General features: G+C 40.6%; 1 protein-coding gene across 1 annotated transcript; it reads right to left on the bottom strand.

Moving 5' to 3' along the window:
• Positions 1-4,322: 4,322 nt before the first annotated feature.
• Positions 4,323-21,530, bottom strand: LOC138672030 (gastricsin-like). The gene is made up of 9 exons (XM_069760113.1): positions 21,449-21,530; positions 19,455-19,611; positions 19,245-19,362; positions 17,488-17,606; positions 15,854-16,053; positions 13,248-13,355; positions 6,741-6,888; positions 4,785-4,883; positions 4,323-4,654 (listed from the first exon to the last, which is right to left on the bottom strand). The coding sequence occupies exons 1-9, from the start codon at positions 21,526-21,528 to the stop codon at positions 4,502-4,504; spliced, it is 1,182 nt and encodes a 393-aa protein (XP_069616214.1). The 5' UTR covers positions 21,529-21,530; the 3' UTR covers positions 4,323-4,501.
• Between the last annotated feature and the right edge of the window lie 404 nt (positions 21,531-21,934).

The raw sequence follows: 21,934 nt of genomic DNA, 5'->3' as shown, positions 1-21,934 counted from the left end.
TCGTGTCCCTGGCCCCCCATGTCCGTGGTCCTTGCCCTGCATCATGCTGCATCCACGGAAGAAGGGTGCAAAAAAGGTTCTTCTTACCTGCCTGTGCTCCCGGCGTCCTCTTCCTTCAGATCCAGTGCAGCCGTGTTAAAATGGATACCGACCTATCAGAGCCATGCAGCTGACATCAGTGTGTCCGTCGAGGTCACTTTCATGCGCCTGCAACTGGTGCACTGACATCAGCCGCTGGCCTCTGGTAGGTCGGTGGCCATTTTATCTATTGTGGTGTACACTTTCTGCACCGCAATGCAAACAACTTAACATTCAGTTGAAAACAGCAAGCTCCCTCTATGTCCTGCTCAGGACCCGGGCCCACTGGAGAATCGCCTGATGTCCCAGTACTCCAGTCCGACCTTGCATATACTGTATATGTTGATTGTTATCTCTAATGCTTGTGATCATCTATTGAACTACAATCATGGTTTTAATGTATCTACAATAACAAATTGTATTTTTTTTTATAGCTTTGTGAACAACCAAATCTCTTTTTTGTTGGAGTTGATTCATCAATATCAGGTCAAGATTACCCAATGCTTGTTAAATCACAAAACTACTCTACTGTACTTGTTGAATAGAGGATTTGTGAAAACATCAGCTGTCTGATTTCACTGGTCAACACAAAAAAAATCATCAGCAAAGGTAAAATCTCTGTTTTATGGAGTTTGATGTGTTGATTCTAAAAATATGCTTAATTTTGCTCTATCACATTAAGTTTCTGAGATAGAAGTATTTTTGTTATTACATTATTTCTGCATTTTCAATGTATTTAGTTTTTCCTATGTTATTCCTATTTCTTTGCTTGTCTTACTTAATTGTGAATTTTACAGGGACAACATCAGTAAAGGTTTTAGTGAGATCAATGGGAGGGAGTATTGACAGTGCAGTCAACCAATGACTGCTTCTCAGAAAGTCACATGTTATGGGGAGGAGCTAACTTATGAGGCAATAAAATTTGAGTCAGTCATAAACGGATGGTGATGGCAGCAAAGAGTGGTATGTGAGACTCTGACAGGAGACAGGTCTCTACAGGGATGAGCCCTGCCACAGGGAGATAGAAGGGAAGGAAGCGGACAGCCGCCATTGTCAGAGGATTTTCACTGCATTTCTGGGAGGGCAAGTTACCTCAGAGAGAAGAAAACAGCTCAGCCACTGAGGTGTAACTGAGTGAGGGTCTCCACAGAGAGAGAATCTGAAAGCAGCCAATATCACACTGAGAAACTGCCTGTCTGCAAATGTTTATCTGTAGGGAATAGGCTGACCCATTTACCTCACACCTGTACATAATTATCTACCAGATTACCTCCAGTAAAATCAGTTCTAAATACAAGCTGCCTCTGTCTTCTCTGGGAAAATATCTACATGTAGTCGGCCGGCTCATCACATTTTTTTTAGTTTGTCACCACCATTGAACTGAACTTACTCTACTGTTTGATTTGATTTAAAGGAGAAAAATGCCCCGACAGTGTATCAATCATCCGAACAGATTCTGCTATGTGTGTGGTTCTTTTACACCAAAAGGCCAAGTACGTTCAATCACTGATGATATTAAAAAGATGTACCAGATGTACTTTAAGTGTCCACTTGGTGATCAAGACAAAAGCTGTGCCCCTCATATGATATGCTCAAGTTGTTCAAATGGTCTTCGTGACTGGTTGAATATGGGGAAAGTGGCTATGCCATTTGCTGTTCCCATGATTTGGGGAGTTCCCCAAAATCATAGTGATGACTGCTACTTTTGTTTTGTCAAACTGAAGTACTTTTCTACAAAGAACAAACATAAGATTAATTACCCCAAACTTGAATCTGCAATTAGGCCAATTCCACATGATGGTACCTTGTCAGTTCCTGTACCACAGTTGTCTGGATTGGATGAAAATGAAGTAGAATATGAAGACTATGGAGCTGAAGCTATTGGCGAAGCCATGGAGACCTCAAGTCAAGATAAGCATGCACCTGATGGAGCAGCCGAGCAGCCAGAACGCTTTACTCAACATGAATTAAATGATCTCATCAGACACCTTTCATTGTCAAAAGATAAAGCTGAACTTCTTGCATCTAGGTTGAAATAGAAGAATCTTCTTCATGATGATGTCAAAGTGTGTTACTACTGATACAGAAGAAATATTTTAACACAATTTTTCCCAGTTGATGGACCGATGGTGTACTGACCGTGAACGGCCTCTTTGAACAACTGAATCAAGAGTATTTTGTTGCAGATTGGCGATTGTTTATTGACTCATCCCAGAGAAGTTTGAAAGCAGTGTTGCTTCACAATGGAAATATGAAACCAGCAATCCCTATTGCTCACTCATGCCATTTAAAGGAAAGTTATGAAAATCTGTCAGTTGTTTAGGATGCTATACATTATAATCATCATCAATGGAATATCTGTGGAGATTTGAAAGTGATTGGTCTACTAATGGGAATGCAAGGAGGTTTCACGAAATATTGTTGCTTCTTATGTTTATGGGACAGTAGAAATACAGCAGAGCATTATGTTCATCGTGATTGGGGACAGAGAAACATCTATGCTCCAGGTAGAGACAATGTTAAGCATAATCCTTTAGTTGCTCCAACAAAAATCTTTCTTCTTCCACTACATATAAAGTTGGGATTGATTAAAAATTTAGTGAAAGCCATGGCAAACACAAATTCACAAGGGTTCCAGTACATTTCACAGGAATTCTCCAGCATTTCACCAGCAAAACTGAAGGAAGGGGTATTTGTTAGTCCTCAGATCAGAGAGCTTATGAGAGATGATGTGTTTGAATGAACTCTAAATGATGAGGAATAAGGAATTGAGATCATGAAAAAGCTTCAAGTGGATCTGTGAAAATTAATTAGGAAAAAAAATCTCCAGAATATGTTGAAGGTATTGAGGAACTGCTAAATGCATACCAGTGTCTTGGATGTCACGTGTCTCTGAAAATGCACTTTTTGCATTCACGTTTAGATTTCTTCCCTCAATATCTTGGGGATGTAAGCGAAGAGCAAGGCGAGCGGTTTCACCAGGACATTAAAGTTATGGAACACCATACCAGAGTTTTTGGAATGACTCAATGATGGCAGATTACTGTAGGATGTTATATAGGGACAACCCTGAAACATCGTATCAACGACAGTCTAAGGCTACTTTCACACTAGCGTCGGAATCACCCCGTCGCAATGCGTCGGGCAGAGATTCCGACGCTAGCATTTAACGCACTGCACAACAGAGGCAGCGGATGCATTTCTCCGGGCGCATCCGCTGCCCCATTGTGAGGTGCGGGGAGGTGGGGGCGGAGTTCCGGCCGCGCATGCGCGCGCATGCGCGGTCGGAAAAAGCGGTCCGTCAGGAGCAAAAAACGTTACATGTTGCGTTTTTTGCTCCCGACGGTCCGCCAAAGCACGACACATCCGTCGCACGACGGATGCGACGTGTGGCAATTCGTTGCAATGCGTCGTCAATACAAGTCTATGGGGAAAAAACGCATCCTGCAAGCACTTTTGCAGGATGCGTTTTTTCTGCAAAACGACGCATTGTGACGGATTGCAGTTAACGCTAGTGTGAAAGTAGCCTAATGTCAAGCACTTTTAATTTCTGCTCATATATTGATTTCTATATTGCATGTGAAATTACTGTTTTCTTAATGTTGCCAGTATATTTCCTATACCTTTATAATAATGATGCTGCTCCATGGAAACTAAACTATACGTGCTACTGAAAAACTATGTATATATATACTATATTTTTGAAATCAGGACAAAAAAGATGATTCAGAAAAGTACAAAGTCACCTGCAATGAAAAAATATTTTTTTGTAGACCTGTGTTTCCTTCCCCTTTGTTTGTCAATGTTAGGCTGTGTTCACACTTGTATTATGAATTCTGTTATTCTAGAAAAAAAACGGAATTCATTCCAGGAATGAATTCTGTCACATGACAGACACCATTGGCTCCAAATGGACTGAATGGACCCATAATGGGGTCTGTCAAATTTCATCATGATGTCCATCATTTTACTTGAAAAAATTAGTGCAGCATGTGCTTCCAACAAAGATGTCAACCCAGTCGTAATGAACAAATGAGCTGAGGCAACAATTCAGTGTGGCTTCCCAGCTTATGATAAACCATAACATGACTGCCTCTATAGTATGTGCACCAGGGATAATTCATGCTGATGTCTGTTATGAGGTTCTCATTACAATCATTTGTGACTTTATGAACAATATATTATATAGTCATGTGACACTCATCTGGAGTCCATGTTGAAATGAAATTCAGAACCAATATAGTAATGTCAATAGTAGTGTTTATTCTCCCATATTCCATCTGAACATTTCATGTTTTCGCTGCTTCTTTCAGGGGATAGCTACTATTTAACAACCAATTACGATCCTTTTTTCACAATTTGGTTACAAATTACTTGTATTTTACATTACCTCAAGGTTTAGAAACTTAGAGCAAGAGGTTATCTAAGCCATGGCAGCAAAGCCAACCTGGTTATTTCCAAAGTCATAAATAGAATAGTACTGCCGAAGAAACACATCTCCCAGAATCCAAAGAGGTTGCCCGTTTCTAGAAGGCAGGTATGTGGACTCAAATCCAACAACACAGTATCCATTGATCTGAAACATACAAGGAGACGTGATGCTTCCACAGGGACAGTTACATGTTATTTTCACAAATTTATATCTAAATTATATGATGAGGACAAACAGGTTAATTACTGGCATATTGAAGGAGAACTTGTGATACCTGTAGGATGTATCCGGAAGGAGGAATGGAAAATTGGACTCCACTGATCGTAAAACTGATTGGTGGCAGACTCTGTACATTGTTGCAGTTTACATAGTACTGTGCAGAGAAATGGAAAGTATGAGGACAATCATTTTACTTCTTGGATAGCTAAAAGGGAACCTGTCAGCATGTTTAATATGAAAGTAGTGGTATTACTATATACAGTAGATGCATTTTCCTTATAAAAATGATACCTTTTGGTAGAGATCCAATTTTCCAGGCACGAGAAATCTAGCATAGAACTTATATGCTAATAAAACTGTAGGTGCACTGGGGGTGTGGTAATGCACTTGGAAGTAACAGTCCAAAGGCACTGACACCCTCACAATGCACCTCCAGCCTGTTTTACATACAGTGAAGGAAATAATTATTTGATCCTTTGCTGATTTTGTAAGTTTGTCCACTGACAATGACATGAACAGTCTATAATTTTAAGAGTAGGTTAATTTTAATATTGAGAGATAGCATATTAAAAATAAAATCCAGAAAATCACATTGTATAAATTATATGAATGTATTTTAATTTTGCAGTGAGAAATAAGGATTTGATCCCTCTGGCAAACAAGACTCAATACTTGGTGGTTTGCGCACGTCAGGAGGAATTTTGGTCCACTCCTCTTTGCAGATACTCTCTAAATCATTAAGATTTTGAGGCTATCACTTGGCAATTCGGAGCTTCAACTCTCTCCATAAGTTTTCTATGGGATTAAGGTCTGGAGACTGGCTAGGCCATTCCATAGCCTTAATGTGCTTCTTTTTGAGGCACTCCTTCGTTGCCTTGACTGTATGTTTTGGGTCATTGTCTTGCTGGAAGACCCAGCTATGACCTATTATTAATGTCCTGGTGGAGGGAAGGAGGTTGTCACTCAGGATTTTACGGTACATGGCTCCATCCATTCTCCCATTGATGTGGTGAAGTAGTACTCTGCCCTTAGCATTTCTCTTCCTCCAAACACGGTGAGTTGAGTTAATGCCAAAGACCTAAATTTTTGTCTCCTCTAACCACAGCACCTTCTCCCAATCACTCTCAGAATCATCCAGGTGTTTATTGGCAAACTTCAGATGGCCTGCACATGTGCCTTCTTGGGCAGGGGGACCTGGCGGGCACTGCAGGATTTTAAACCTTGATGGTGTAATGTGTTATCAATGGCTTTCTTGGTGACTGTGGTCCCAGGTACATTGAGATCATTAACAAGTTCCCCCTCTGTAGTTTTAGGCTGATCTTTCACCTTCCTCATGATCAAGGAAACCCAACAACTTGAGATTTTGCATGGTGCTCCAGATCGATGTCGATTGACAGTCATTTTATATTTTCTTACTATTGCACCAACAGTTGTCTCCATCTCACCCAGCGTCTTACTTATGGTTTTGTAGCCCATTCTAGTTTTGTGCAGGTCTATGATCTTGTCCCTGACATCCTTATAAAGCTCTTTGGTCTTGCCCATGTTGTAGAGATTAGAGTCTGAATTATTAATTGAGTCTGTGAACAGGAGTCTTTTATAAAGGTGACTATGTAATACAGCTGCCTTTAATGCAGTTAACGAGTTTATTAGGAGCTATTAATAGTTGGTAGGGGATCAAATACTTATTTCTCACTGCAAAATGCAAATACATTTATATAATAATTTATACAATGTGATTTTCTGGATTTTATTTTTGATATTTTATCTCTCAATGTTAAAATTTACCTACCCTTAAAATCTCAGTGGGCAAACTTACAAAACCAGCAAGGGATCAAATAAGTATTCCCTTCACTGTATGGCTTCTACACTAGATTTTTCATGAGCAGTGCATAAGATCTTTACAAAAGAGGTGGAATTTTTATTGGGAGAAAAGCACCTATACAGCCATAACACTATGCTCATAAGTTAAAACATGACAGATTCCCTTCAGGAAATATAGAAACATTATTACCTCTCCATTTTGCCCTTCCTGGGCACCAATATATTGTAATAGATCCCCAAGGTATTGTTGAGGAATGGTAAGAAGAGGAGTCCCTGTATCCACAATACCCTGGCAACCCTGGCTGCACCAACCACTGGCCTGGCCATTAACAGAGAACCTGGAGACAATGGATGAAAGGTCACATTAAAAGCAAATATAGATTGCAGTTATAAAACAAAAATCATGTTTCTGTGACGCTAGTCACTTCTCATGGCTAAGCTGTGAGTCAGAGTCCTCAGGGAATCCAAGGTCAGTAGCCAGGAGGGTACATCATAAACAGAGGGAAGAGACAAAAGTGTAGTCAGATAACATTCCGAGGTCAGAGTACCGGGAGGACAGCGGATCAGAGCTGAAGGGGTTAAACAGGCGGATGGTCAGTACGAAGTCCAAGGTCAGGCAACAGATCAAGCATATAGAACTCAAGGCACAGAGAGCACAGCACAAACCTCACAAGATGAATGTACGTCTGGCAGTGGTCTGGGAAAAGCTGTTCAGTAAAGTGGGCATGGCCATTACCCGGGATAGTGAACACCTGAGACTGCCGACGCCTACCAGTCACAGATTGGCTAGTTGAGCTGTCAATTAACACACCAACAGCTCAGCACACCCCTGAACCAGACTGAATGGTCATACTGTCAATCAAAGTACTGACGCCCGAGCTGTCATTAACTGCATCCCAGACACCCTGAGGGGTAGAACCCTGTCAGTTTCTTGACTCAATCAATGTAAGTCTGAATGACAACATAATATCTGAAAACAGGATGTAGAAATTGAAGTGGAATGTTATAGATTATACCTCTGTCAAACAAAGCAGACGATATAAGGAAGGAAATAGATGGACAATTGCAGAGAATATGCAAATATAATGCCATATTTTAAAGAGAATGCATCACTTTCATATTTTCCCTAAATAAAGGTTTAAACTATGTTTATTTAACAGCATTTTTGACAGCATCCATATGTTTACATGGACTCTGGGAAGCCATGGTCTCTAAATGAGTGAATAACATCTGTGGAAGAGATTACTGGGCCTGTTCTATAACCTATGAAAAAGTAACTATGCAGGGATGAAGGAGGTGTGCTGTGACCATCACCTATTAATATAGGATCCATCATCAACATCTGAATTCATTGTATTCCTGTCCATCATGTTAATGAGATGGCTACTGAGAAGTAAGCTCTATGGACCAGGGAGCTGACTTAGACCACGTTCACATGTTCCCATGTTCAGTTTTTTACCCCAGTATTTGTAACCCAAAACCATTAGTGGGTGATAAATACAGAAGTGGTGCACATGTTTCTATTAGAGTTTCCCTCTGATTGTTCCTCTCCTGGTTTTGGCTTACAAATACTGATGTAAAATACTGACCAAATACTGAACATGTGTGATACTCAGTGGCCAGTGCAAAAACAACAACTACAACATTTAAAGACGTGATACTCAGTGGCCAGTGCAAAAACAACAACTACAACATTTAAAGACTATTTTTAAATTGGACGTGGAAAATTAGAAAACTCTTCACCATAATATATAATATGTAATCAATAGGTCATAATTTAACGATGTGTTGTATTTATGATGCTTTATATACAGTGGGTACGGAAAGTATTCAGACCCCCTTTAAATTTTTCTCTCTTTGTTTCATTGCAGCCATTTGGTAAATTCAAAAAAGTTATTTTTTTTTCTCATTAATGTACACTCTGCACCCCATCTTGACTGAAAAGAAAACAGAAATATAGAAATTTTTGCAAATGTATTAAAAAAGAAAAACTGAAATATCACATGGTCATAAGTATTCAGACCCGTTGCTCAGTATTGAGTAGAAGCACCCTTTTGAGCTAGTACAGCCATGAGTCTTCTTGGGAATGATGCAACAAGTCTTTCACACCTGGATTTGGAATCCTCTGCCATTCTTCCTTGCAGATCCTCGCCAGTTCCGTCAGGTTGGATGGTGAACGTTGGTGGACAGCCATTTTCAGGTCTCTCCAGAGATGCTCAATTGGGTTTAGGTCAGGGATCTGGCTGGGCCAGTCAAGAATGGTCACAGAGTTGTTCTAAAGCCACTCCTTTGTTATTTTAGCTGTGTGCTTAGGGTCATTGTCTTGTTGGAAGGTGAACCTTCGGCCAAGTCTGAGGTCCAGAGCACTCTGGAAAAGGTTTTCATCCAGAATATCTCAGTACTTGGCCTCATTCATGTTTCCTTCAATGACAACCAGTTATCCTTTCCCTGCAGTTGAAAAACACCCCCATAGCATGATGCGGCCACCACCATGTTTCACTGTTGGGATTGTATTGGGCAGGTGATGAGCAGTGCCTGGTTTTCTTCACACATACCGCTCAGAATTATTACCAAAAAGGTCTTTCTTCGTCTCATCAGACCTGAGAATCTTATTTCTCATAGTCTGGGAGTCCTTCATGTGTTTTTTTTTTAGCAAACTCTGTGCGGGATTTCATATGTCTTGCACTGGGGAGAGGCTTCCGTCGGGCCACTCTGCCATATAGGCGCAACTGCTGGAGGGCTGCATTGATAGTTGACTTTGTGGAACTTCCTCCCGTCTCTCTACTGCATCTCTGGAGCTCAGCCACAGTGATCTTGAGGTTCTTCTTTACCTCTCTCACCAAGGCTCTTCTCCCACTATTGCTCAGTTTGGCTGGACAGCTAGGTCGAGGAAGACTTCTGGTGGTTCCAAACTTCTTCCACTTAAGCATTATGGAGGCCACTGTGCTCTTAGGAACCTTGAGTACTGCAGAAATTCTGTCGTAATCTTGGCTAGATCTGTGCCTTTCCACAATTCTGTCTCTGAGCTCCTTGGCCAGTTCCTTTGACATCATGATTCTCATTTGGTCTGACATGCACTGTGAGCTATGAGGTCTTACAAAGACAGGTGTGTACCTTTCCAAATCAAGTCCTATCAGTTTAAATAAACACAACTGGACTCCAATGAAGGAGTAGAACCATCTTAATGAGGATCACAAGGAAATGGACAGCATGTGACTTAAATATGAGTTTCTGAGCAAACGGTCAGAATTCTTATGACCATGTGATATTTCAGTTTTTCTTTTCTATTAAATTTGCAAAAATTACTACATTTCTGTTTTTTTCAGTCAAGATGGTGTGCAGAGTGTACATTATTGTGAAAACATGAACTATTTTGAATTTTATAAAAAAAAAAAGTGAAACTCATATATTACATAGAATCATTGCAAACAGAGTGATCTATTTTAAGTGTTTATTTCTTTTAATGTTGATGATTATGGCTTACAGCCAAAGAAAAGCCAAAAGTCATTATCTCAGCAAATTAGAATACTTTATAACACCAGCTTGAAAAAAATTATTTTAAAATCTGAAATGTTGGCTTACTGAAATGTATGTTTAGTAAATGCACTCAATACTTGGTTAAGGCTCCTTTTGCATCAGTTACTGCACCAATGCAGCGTGGCATGGAGGCGATCGGCCTGTGACACTGCTGAGGTGTTATAGAAGCCCAGGTTGATTTGATAGCAGCATTCAGCTCATCTGCTCTGTTGTATCTGGTGTCTCTCATCTTCCTCTTAACAATACCCCATAGATTCTCTATGGGGTTAAGGTCAGGCGAGTTTGCTGGCCAATCAAGCACAGTGACACTGTTGTTTTTAAGCCAGGAATTGGTTCTTTTGGCAGTGTGGACAGGCGCCAAGTCCTGCTGGAGAATGAAATTTCCATCTCCAAAAAGCTTGTGGGCAGAGGGAAGCATGAAGTGCTTTAAAATTTCCTGGTAGACGGCTGTGCTGACTTTGGTCTTGATAAAACACAGTGTACTTATGCCAGCAGATGACATGGCTTCCCAATCCATCACTGATTGTGGATACTTCACACTACACCTCAAGCAGTTTGGATTGTCTGTCTCTCCACTCTTCCTCCAGACTCTGGGACCTTGATTTCCAAGGTCTAGTGTGAAGTATCCACAATCAATGATGGTTTCGGGAGCCATATCAACTGCTGGTGTAGGTCCATTGTCCAAAGTCAGCACAGCCATCTACCAGGAAATTTTAGAGCACTTCATGACTCCCTCTGCTGACAAGCTTTTAGGAGATGGAAGTTTAATTCTCCAGCAGGACTTGGTGCCTGTCCACATTGCCAACAGTGTCACTGTGCTTGATTGGCCAGCAAATTCGCCTGACCTTAACCCCATAGAGACTCTATGGGGTATTGTGAAGAGGAAGATGAGAGACACCAGACACAACAATGCACACAAGCTGAATGATGCTATCAAAGCAACCTGGGCTTCCATAACACCTCAGCATGCCACAGACTGATGACTTCCATGCCACGCTGCATTGATGCAGTAATTGATGTCAAAGAAGCCCCAACCAAGAATTGAGTGCATTTACTGAACATACATTTCAGTAGGCCAACATTTCGGATTTTAAACTAATTTTTTCATGCTGGTGTTATAAAAGTATTCTAATTTACCGAGATAATGACTTTTGGGTTTTGATTGGCTGTATATAGCAAAAGGTGACTACTTTGAAGAACCTAGAATATAAGACATATTTTTAGCTGTTTCACACTTTTTTGTTAAGTATATAATTCTTTATGTGTTAATTCATAGTTTTGATGCCTTCAGTGTGAATTTACAATTTTCATAGTCATGAAAATACAGAAAAATCTTTAAATGAGAAGGTGTGTCCAAAGTTTTGGTCTGTACTGTTATATATATATATATATACATATACTGTATATACACTGCTCAAAAAAACGAAGGGAACACTTAAACAACAGAATATAACGACAAGTAAATCAAACTTCTGTGAAATGAAATTGTTCACTTAGGAAGCAACACTGTTTGACAATCAATTTCACATGCTGTTGTGCAAATGGAATAGACAAGAGATGGAAATTATTGGCAATTATCAAGACACACTCAATAAAGGAGTGGTTCTGCAGGTGGGGACCACAGACCACATCTCAGTACCAATGCTTTCTGGCTGATGTTTTGGTCACTTTTGAATGTTGGTTGTGCTTTCACACTTGTGGTAGCATGAGACGGACTCTACAACCCACACAAGTGGCTCAGATAGTGCAGCTCATCCAGCATGGCACATCAATGCTAGCTGTGGCAAGAAAGTTTGCTGTGTCTGTCAGCGTAGTGTTCAGAGGCTGGAGGCGCTACCAGGAGACAGGCCTGTACACCAGGAGACGTGGAGGGGGCCGTAGGAGGGCAACAACCCAGCAGCAGGACCGCTACCTCCACCTTTGTGCAAGGAGGAACAGGAGGAGCACTGCCAGAGCCCTGCAAAATGACTTCCAGCAGGCCACAAATGTGCATGTGTCTGCACAAATGGTTAGAACCCGACTCCATGAGGATGGTCTGAATGCCCAACGTCCACAGATGGGGGTTGTCCTCACAGCCCAACACCATGCAGGATGCTTGGCATTTGCCATAGAATACCAGGATTGGCAAATTAGCCACTGGCACCCTGTGCTCTTTACAGATGAAAGCAAGTTCACAATGAGCACATGTGACAGATGGAGATGCCGTGGAGAGCAATCTGCTGCCTGCAACATCCTTCAGCATGACCGGTTTGGCAGTGGGTCAGTAATGGTGTGGGGTGACATTTCTTTGGAGGGCTGCACAGCCCTCCATGTGCTCGCCAGGGGTAGCCTGACTGCCATTAGGTACCCAAATTAGATCCTCAGACCCCTTGTGAGACCATATGTTGGGGCAGTTGGCCCTGGGTTCCTCCTAATGCAGGACAATGCCAGACCTCATTTGGCTGGAGTGTGACAGCAGTTCCTGCAAGATGACGGCATTGAAGCTATGGGCTGGCCTGCCTGTTCCCGAGACCTGAATCCGATTGAATATATCTGGGACATCATGTCTCGCACCATCCACCAACGTCACGTTGCACCACAGACTGTCCAGGAGTTGGCGGATGCTTTAGTTCAGGTCTGGGAGGAGATCCCTCAGGAGACCATCCGCCGCCTCATCAGGAGCATGCCCAGGCATTGTGGGGAGGTCATACAGGCACTTGAAGGCCACACACATTACTGGGCATCATTTCCTTGTCTTGAGGCATTTCCACTGAAGTTGGATCAGCCTGTAACTTCATTTTCCACTTTGATTTTGAGCATCATTCCAACTCCAGACCTCCGTGGGATGTTAGTTGTGATTTACGTTGATAATTTTTAGGTTCTATTGTTCTCAACACATTCCACTATGTAATGAATAAAGATTTACAGCTGGAATATTTCATTCAGTGATATCTAGGATATGGGATTTTAGTGATCCCTTTATTTTTTTCGAGCAGTGTAGATTATATATATACATATATATATATATATATATATATATATATATAAACTACACTGCTCAAAAAATATTGGGAACACTAAAATCCAATGCAATATTTCCATTTACGGTTGACGTGAGACTAATCACAATCTATTTGGGTTATGTAAATCTAAGCTAGGACACATTTCTTGTAATACTCACGCATCAATAGCGATCTGCCAGTAAATCTGCTCAGTCACTGGAGCCCAAGTGATCTGCCCAGAATACAGGCTGCTGTCCACTCCCCCAAAGATCACTTCTCCAGATTGCCTAGTAAGATAGAGCACACAGTTATATATCTACTCACTTGTTTTGCACTATTAATTTCACAGAGGTTCTCAGACGTTACCATCACTGTCCTCATCAGGGCTTACAATCTAAATCCCCTGTCAGTATGGCTTTGGTGTGTTCGAGGATACCATAGTAGCCTGAGGAGATGTCAGATTATGGTACCTAGAGCCCACCAGCAGAAATAACTCTAGGGGCGCACTCTAAAGTTCAATGCTCAGACTAGATTCACATTCATGTGTTAGTACTTGTTAGGGCAGGTCCAGACCATTTTTTCTTTATTTGAGAAAACCAGTCTGATTATGTTAATTAGACACTGATCAGAGTTTGATCTTAGTGGGATCCTATTTTCTTGGAGGTGGAGAGAGAAAAAAAAGTTTCTCCAACACCTCCATTATGTCACTCCATGAAAATCAGAGAGAACTCAGATATCATGCGAGTGCGGTCCAATTTTTTTTCACAGATTCTTTGACATGACCATGAGCTCATGACCATTTGTGTCATGTGACAGATCCATTTCTTTTAAGAGTTCAATTTTTTTGTTCCTGTAACAACACACAAAAAAAAACTCTGAGCGCCAATGTGATCTATAGCTATACTTGATAATTTTTAGACCTTCAGGATGCAGTATATTGTTTATAGCTATCTAGATCCTTATCTTTTTTTTTATTTTTGAGTTTGCATAAAGGCTTGGTTTTTTTCACTGCCATCCACTGAGGAAGCATAATATCATTTAAAGGGATTGTCGTGTATCAAAGCTAATTACTCCATAGGCTCAGGGACACAAAATAAATAACAAAACAAGACTCAGCTTCTAGAGTTATGCAAATTCATAGGGTTCTTTTCAAGCTATTTAGCTAAAGTGAATGCTCTCCTCCCTATCTGATTTCTCCAGTAGTAATCCTTCTGTAGGCTTATAAGGCAGATCTACATCACCGCTTCCTATTTTCGCCCTTGAACCTTTCTTTCTTATTCATATTTCTCTGTAAACTATTGTCTCACCTTTGTAGGTGGTGGACGGTGCCTAGTGCTGTAAGGCTTTGGGCACAGGGAAGTGACTGCAATGTAAGAGAATGGCTGTGTTAAGCCTAACCACCCCTCCTACCCACTCTTCCATCCTTCTCTAAGCTTCCGTGGAAATGAGAGACAGGAGACCTACCCGATGCATGGTTCTCTGACGCTGCAATCTGGACCTACTCATCCTCTGATCCCTACCGCTCCAAGCTAACTATATAACAGGCAATGCAGGAGCCAACATCCCGTGAGGAATATATGGGTGTGCTCAACTTTTTTTTACTTCTTCTGATGGATGGGGAGGAGCGGAGCTTAAATCAGGCATGCAGTGTATGTGTTGTATGCTGAGAAGACAGAGTCTGCCAATTAGGGGCCCACCGGAGGATCCACCGATTTCATGATGGGCCAGTCTGCCAGAGTAAACCCCCTCAAACGCGGGGAGAACACACAAATTCCTTTGTAAATATTGTCCATGGTGAGATCTGATCCAGGAACCCAGTACCCAGTCCTATGTTTTGCATGTTCTTGCTTTATATTCTATGTAACCAAATATTTGCCTACAGTGAAAACATGAATTTATAAATTTTCATTAAATATTAATAGATTAAACTTTCCATCATCTATTTTTCATTTCTGGTAAATTACAGTTGCCTTTAATTCGTAGATATTTTGTGAGCCCCACTAAATGGAGCCTCCAGGTTTCAGGGTATGATATTCACAAGATTTCTCATTTAGTAGAAGTGACAGACAATGACTTCATTGTGTCAGATACTATATGTATATTTAGCCCTTTTTTTGTAAGATCAGTAAAGCTGATCAGCTATCAGCTGAGGTGCAGTACACCAACGCTGCACACTGTTTACATCCGGCAGCAGTGGGTGGTTATTGAGGGTGCCAGGTGTCAGACGTCACCAATATGATGCGGATGACCTATCCTAAAGACAGGTCATCAATATAGAAATCTTGGACAACCCATTTGAGTCATTCAGAAACTGGAAAAAGGCTCAAGTAAATTTGTCGCACATGCACTTCATGTTTCACCCATGTAAGACTCCTGCTTGTCCAAGAGAGAGTTCAGTTCTGGATGGCTTAGGCTACAGTTCAGTAGTCCTTTAGTGGGGGAACCTTCCAGCTTGTCACCGTTAGTGACAGTGCCCTATTATAACAAGGCCAGTTGAGGTTTCTTCCAGTTTGAACTGCCTGCACTTCTCATTATAGTAAGCAGCATTCATATATGCTGTGCTCCATAATGCGGCTTTTGCCATTTCCAAGGAAATACTCTATACAGGTTACAAGTGAAAGGATAGGTACAAGGGCACAATATCTGCTAAATAGGTGTGGAGAAGGGTGCCAATTTTGGAAGATCTGCTGACAGCAATAAGGAGTTGGAGGATAATTTAACTTGACAAGGAAGACAAAACTTATATTTTTGTCAAGATTGTTGTCAACCTGTTTTTGGTGCTTACCCAGTGAGATAGAAACTGAACACAGGTTGTGGAATAAGATTTTGTTGTATGAGCCCCTGTACACCAGTTGTAGCATCTCCGGCAGACATTGATTGGTACGCCATTCCAAAAATCCCATCAAATTTGGCATAATAAAAGAAGCTGCTTGGCTCTGTGACACTCAAACCAAATTCTTGATTTTGAATAGACAGACCTTGTACCTAGAAGATACAATAAATAAAAATTGATTCACCCTTGAAGTGTCCTACCATAAGTAAGTTCTAAAATCAAATAAATGTTAGTATTAAAGGGGTTTTCCTCTTATGATATTGAATAGGAGCTGAGGTGCAGGCCTCAGTAATGGCTCCATTCACTGTTTAAAATTGGCGAGTGCTGGAGCTGAAAACAGCAGATCGGTGGGGTTTTAGGCTGTCAGATCCCCACCGATTGTATTGTTGACCTATGTTATCCATTTTAAGCACATGTATTAAAATCCGTGTCAATATACTCTGTTATAGGAATAGTAAATGGAAAACCTCAGAGGCAGGGTAGATATGTGTAGACAGGGTAGACATGAAAGATATGGCCATAAAACAATGTTACTCAAAATAGTGTACTAATGCCGCCACATGTGTACCAATGGACAATACGTAGGACATATCGGTAAATAAACAGAAGAACAAAGAGAATCACTGAATATACAGGGTGCAATGATTATGAAGAGATTTTTTTATTTATAGTGTATAGATCAACAAGTGAGGTAGGGGTGGGGAAAAAAATACCAGGAAGAAAGAGTACACACCACAAGTGACAAAGAGGATTGCAAGTTATGTCACTAAAAGCAGTAAGATTAATGTTGTACAAAAATAAAAGATAAAGTGTCTATGTGCTAAATTACAATAGATGGTCTGATGATATCAGTATACTGCTATATGTAGTGTATAGATGTTGCAAGGGTAAGGCAATAAGAAATAGTAAATATGTGCTGGTATATAGAGGAGGATTGAAATAGAGGAGTAAAAGTGCATGTGCCAAAATTGCAAGAGGCTAAGTAACCACAGCTATCTATAACAATTGTCAAGTGACATGATATAGGTATTAGATAGAACGCTGTAAATAGTGAATAAAACTTCTCGTAATTACCTGGTGCACGTGGACTTTGTCCCTTGGATGCACCCACCCCGACGCGCGTTTCGGCGTCTGCCTTCATCAGGGACCCCCTGATGAGAGCAGACAATAAAACGTGCTATATGATGAACATCGTAAGTGCTGAAAGGTTGTGAGTTGGAAATTTGAGCCCCTTCCACCTGCACATGACTATTTTTTGCTTGGAGTGTCAACCATAGGTTAATAAGTACTGAATATCTATAAGGTATGCCATAAGTGTCCATTAGATGCTTGTTTCCATATGAATGAATGGAGAGAGCCATGCTTGTGTGGCCACCTCACTGTTCCCCATTGTGCACAATCTGTCCCTGTTCTTAAGACAGATGCGAGTTCCAGCAGTGGGACCCACATCTTTTAGACATTTACAGGGGCCCCATTTTCATATCTGTGGGAAGCAGGCAAATATGATTTGAATCCCCAGAATGTCTTAATAACAATATGCATCTAACAAAAGTCCTAACACTTTGATTTAATTTATTAATACTCACAGTGACGGTGTCATACCCTAACACTCCAGTCATGCTGCCGCTGCCATAGGACATTGCAAACTGTTGGTTATTGGTACTATATGTAGATGACTGTCCCGGATTGAAGAGTGGGTGATTGGCTACATATTAAAAATACGTTTAGTGTAAGAAATAGAAATCTGATATAAATATAAATCAGAAATAATAACAATATTGCATACTCATTTTATATTACCCTGACATTTGTATTGATTTTGGTAAAACAGTCAGACTGACTGTAAGGGCTCGTGCACATGTTAAGTATTTGACGCACAAATTTGTGCACCATTTCTGCATCTGTTCACAAGAAAGACGTAGAGGAAAAAAGGCACATTTTTGCGGAGTTTTTACTTGCATTTTGGTGCAGATTTATTCCCACTCATTAGTATTGGAGAAATCTGCACTAAATCTGCAAGTCACAAATAAGCAACTGGTGCTTGAGACTTCAAGATTCTCATTCACTTTGTTGGTATATGGAAACTCTTCAGGGTTTTGAGACAAATCTAGACTGAAAAAACACAGCAAAAACTCAACATGCGCACACAGCCTAATACATAGTCCATCTAGTGTAACCTATTAGCTATAAGCCGAAAGACTTGTTTCTTTTAGAAACAAAAAATAATTTAATAAATCAAAAAAACCTGAGGCCAGTACAAGATATTTTGGTGCTCTAGGGAAACTGCCCTAGAAATCTATTGTATCCACCAAAATATGCACATCCGAGTGAAAAGTGCCTTGAAGGCAGGTACGGACTGGGGATGAAATTCAGCCCTGGCATTTGTAATCACACAGGCCCATGGTGTCCCTGTCCCCAAGAACCAGATGGGTTATATTACTAATATTACTCTGGATGGAGGAAAGGAAGATTTACTACAAGTCCAATATTTCTAATTATACCATGGCATGCTGAGGTAAGTGACGGAGTGACCGGCTTTGTGCTCCGTCACAACTGTTAACAGTATGGGTGTCTTGAGAACATTGATTCTGTTAACAACGTAGCACACAAGGCAGCCCACAACCAGACCGGCCCTTCTGGCATTTGCCAGAATTGCCAAATGGCCAGTCTGGCCCTGCTTGACGGTACAGATTTCTCATGACTGATGTATTAGATCTCCACAAAAAATTGTACAGTCATACCACTACTTCCATATGTAAATATTTGCTGACAGCTTCACTTTAAGGTACCCAAATGTTGTACATTAGTTGTCAGTTGAACCAGTGGAATTTAGTCCTCATTGTGCTCCTACTGGCTGACAACTGTGACAGCAGCAGAGCTCTCCATCACTATATATTACCCAGACTCTTGTGTATTGTCATGTCCTTTACTGAGCAATCCCGTTCTGTATAGGGTGGTAGCCAGCGTCAAGATTTATACTGCGGCGTACAAGACATTCTGACATTGCACAATGTCTGGAAGAGAAGAGGACTAAGGAGCAAGGATGAGAAACACCGTCAGCCGTAGTCACAATTTCCTGCTCCTCCTGTATCAGATAGTGCTTCTATCAGTCTGAGGAGGGGGGCACTGTTGAGTAAGGAGGATGTTATGCATTGCTGTGTCAAAAGAACTTGGACATGCACCTCTCCTGGCTGATAGACGTCTTCATCTGCTGGTCATCCTACCCATGGAAAGTCCTTCGCAATTTGACAACACAGTGTTGATTCCAAACATGTTCGATTAACACTGTATACAATACTTGTACACACTCTACCGTTACATTACTTTATGAAATGCAACCTACTGCATGCTGGACTTTGACAGTATGTAGACGCGACCCATAGATTTGAAGAACCAGTATCAAAGGCAACTAGGAAGTTCTGAGGTGGTGTTCCAATGCTGATCTCGCCAAAATAATAGTTCTATGAAAAAAAATATGAATTACACATATTCAATCAATGTTAACATAGTAATCGAGAAGCTATTCTAAGCACTTGCACTAAGAAGTACATACATTCAAATACATAGGTTCATAGGCCACACCATAGTTGTTTAGACTATTTAGATTGTATTTTAGAGCTGGTTCTTTAATATGAGTTTTCATGAAATCCTCCAGGATTCCTTTGTCCCTCATTGTTTCCCTTATGGATTTCAGTCTCTTCAATGGGACCCTTAAAGAGAAAAAGATATATTGGTGTCATCTTATCCAAATTGCTTTTTTGTTATTAAAGGGAATTCTTGAAAAGAGATGGCAAACGTATTGATAGACATGACCCTGATGCGATCTACTACATTGTAAAGGCAGTGTTAGCTATTAGTGATGAGCGAATATACTCGTTACTCGAGATTTCCCAAGCATGCTTGGGTGTCCTCCGAGTATTTCTAAGTGCTCGGAGATTTAGTTTTCCTTCCCTCAGCTGAATGATTTACATCTGTTAGCCAGCAAAAGTACATGTGGGGGTTGCCTGGTTGCTAGGAAATCCCCACATGTAATCAAGCTGGCTAACAGATATAAATCATTCAGCTGAGGGAAAGAAAACTAAATCTCTGAGCACTAAAAAATACTGGGGAAGTCACCCAAGCGTGCTCGGGAAATCTCGAGTAACGAGTATATTCGTTCATCACTATTAGCTATTCCTACATTAGATTACAGTCCCTGTTGTAAGGACTAGCTCTGTGCAGCCAATGAACTACAAGTGATTGCTGCTGTTATTTTGATTTTTAATAGGATCAGTACAAGCTACACTTTATGAGCAAAGGTATTGGGACAACTACACATTACACCTATAAAAGCTTCTGAAATCCAATTGAAAATCCATGGCCACCCAACTTGCACTCTTCTGGGAAGGCTTTCTACAACATTTTGGAGTGTGTTTATGGGAATTTCTGCCCATTCATCCAGAAGACAATTTGTGATGTTGGATGAGAGGACCTAGTTTTCAATCTCAATTCTAGTTCATTCCAAATGTGTTCGATGGAGTTGAGTTGAGGGCTTTGTGTGAACCAGTCAACAACCTCACACAACCACGCCTTTATAAACCAGGATTTGTATATTATGGCACAGCCATGCTAGAATAGAAAAGAGCCTTCCTTAATCTGTTCTCACAGATTGAAGTATACTATTATTATATAAAATTCCCTTGTATGCTGGAATTAAGTATGCCTTCCCTGGAATTAAGGAGCCTACCAACCACTGAAACTCAACTCCCCCATAGCATTATTCCTCCTTCACAAAACTTTGCAGTGGGCACAAATGGTAGGTAGAGAATTGTGATTTGTCACTCCACAGAACACATTTCCATTGCTCTAGAATCCATTGGCGGCGTGTTTGCACCTCTCAGTCCAAACCTTGGCATTATGCTTGGTTATGTAAGGCACTCATCTGCTCAACAATGGCACCCCATGTGACGTAGTTCTTGACACACAGTTCTTGTGCTGATGTTAATTCCATAGGTTTGCAATTCTGCAGTAATTGAGTAGGCAGAACGTTGGCAACTTTTATACATTATGTGCCACAGCACTTGGCAACCCCCTTGATAACTTTACATGATTTCCACTCCATGGCGGAGTTGCTCTTGTGCCTATATGCTTTTTCTTTCCAGTTCTACCACTCGTAGTTGATAGTGAAATATTTAGGAGGTAAGAGATTTCATGAACTAACTTGTTACAACAGTGACATCTTATTACAGAACCATACTCAAATTCAGTGAGCTCTTTAGAATGACCCATTCTTTTATAAAAGCTTGTAAGGGCAGATTGCAGCTACATACTTGATTTTAAAGGGGACTGGATAAAAAAAAACTGGTTAAAAATATGAATGTAATGAATAAGTCTGCTGTACGAATACTTTTGTCCATGTTGTAAAATTACGAAATATGCTGAAGTTCAATGAAATTCAATTATTTGTTTCCATTTTGAGATACAATATTTTTACATATTTTACTAAATGTCCTAATCTTTGCGTATAGTATTCATCATTATTTGACATCTTTTTATCAACATACTCACCTTACTTGTGCCTCAGAGAGATGGAGGAAAAAGCATAAAAGAATTACCAACTTCATGTTGATGCCTTTCAGCTCAACCATGTGTGAGTAAGAGAATTCACATTCTGCCTTTTATATCGACAAAGACAATTCAGTGATAATAATTTTCCCCTGCCTCCTTCTTTCTTATCAGTTATTTCCAAGTTTTGTACCAGATCAAAATTTGTATTATAAAGTCATACAGATAAGAACCATGTAAAAACAAAGAAAACCAAACACAGGTTCATAACACAACTTCAGTCCATACCTTCATAACTTACTTCGAAAAGTTGAAGCACAATTGTAATGGGTGCTTAGCAGAGGTGAGCGGCTCGATCTGCTGAGGGTTGACTTCAAATTGAAGGGTCTCAAATTCACAGATACCCATGAATTTGAACACTTTGTGATTAGATTTGTAAGGATTGCAAAAAAGGCTATTTCACACACTGCTGAAGACAGAGAGCAGAAT

This window comes from Ranitomeya imitator, chromosome 3 (genome assembly GCF_032444005.1).
Source record: "Ranitomeya imitator isolate aRanImi1 chromosome 3, aRanImi1.pri, whole genome shotgun sequence".
NCBI classification, from domain to species: domain Eukaryota; kingdom Metazoa; phylum Chordata; class Amphibia; order Anura; family Dendrobatidae; genus Ranitomeya; species Ranitomeya imitator.
Note: the sequence above shows the minus strand (reverse complement) of the source record. Positions and strands in the feature narration are given on the sequence as shown.

Excerpts from the sequence above, each read along its gene's own strand:
- LOC138672030 (XM_069760113.1), bottom strand. The coding sequence starts at position 21,528 with ATGGTTGAGCTGAAAGGCATCAACATGAAGTTGGTAATTCTTTTATGC. Across the intron at positions 19,612-21,448 it reads CTCTCTGAGGCACAAGTAAG|GGTCCCATTGAAGAGACTGA; the intron begins GTGAGTATGTTG and ends TTTCTCTTTAAG. Across the intron at positions 4,884-6,740 it reads AGGAAGGGCAAAATGGAGAG|TACTATGTAAACTGCAACAA; the intron begins GTAATAATGTTT and ends TTCTCTGCACAG.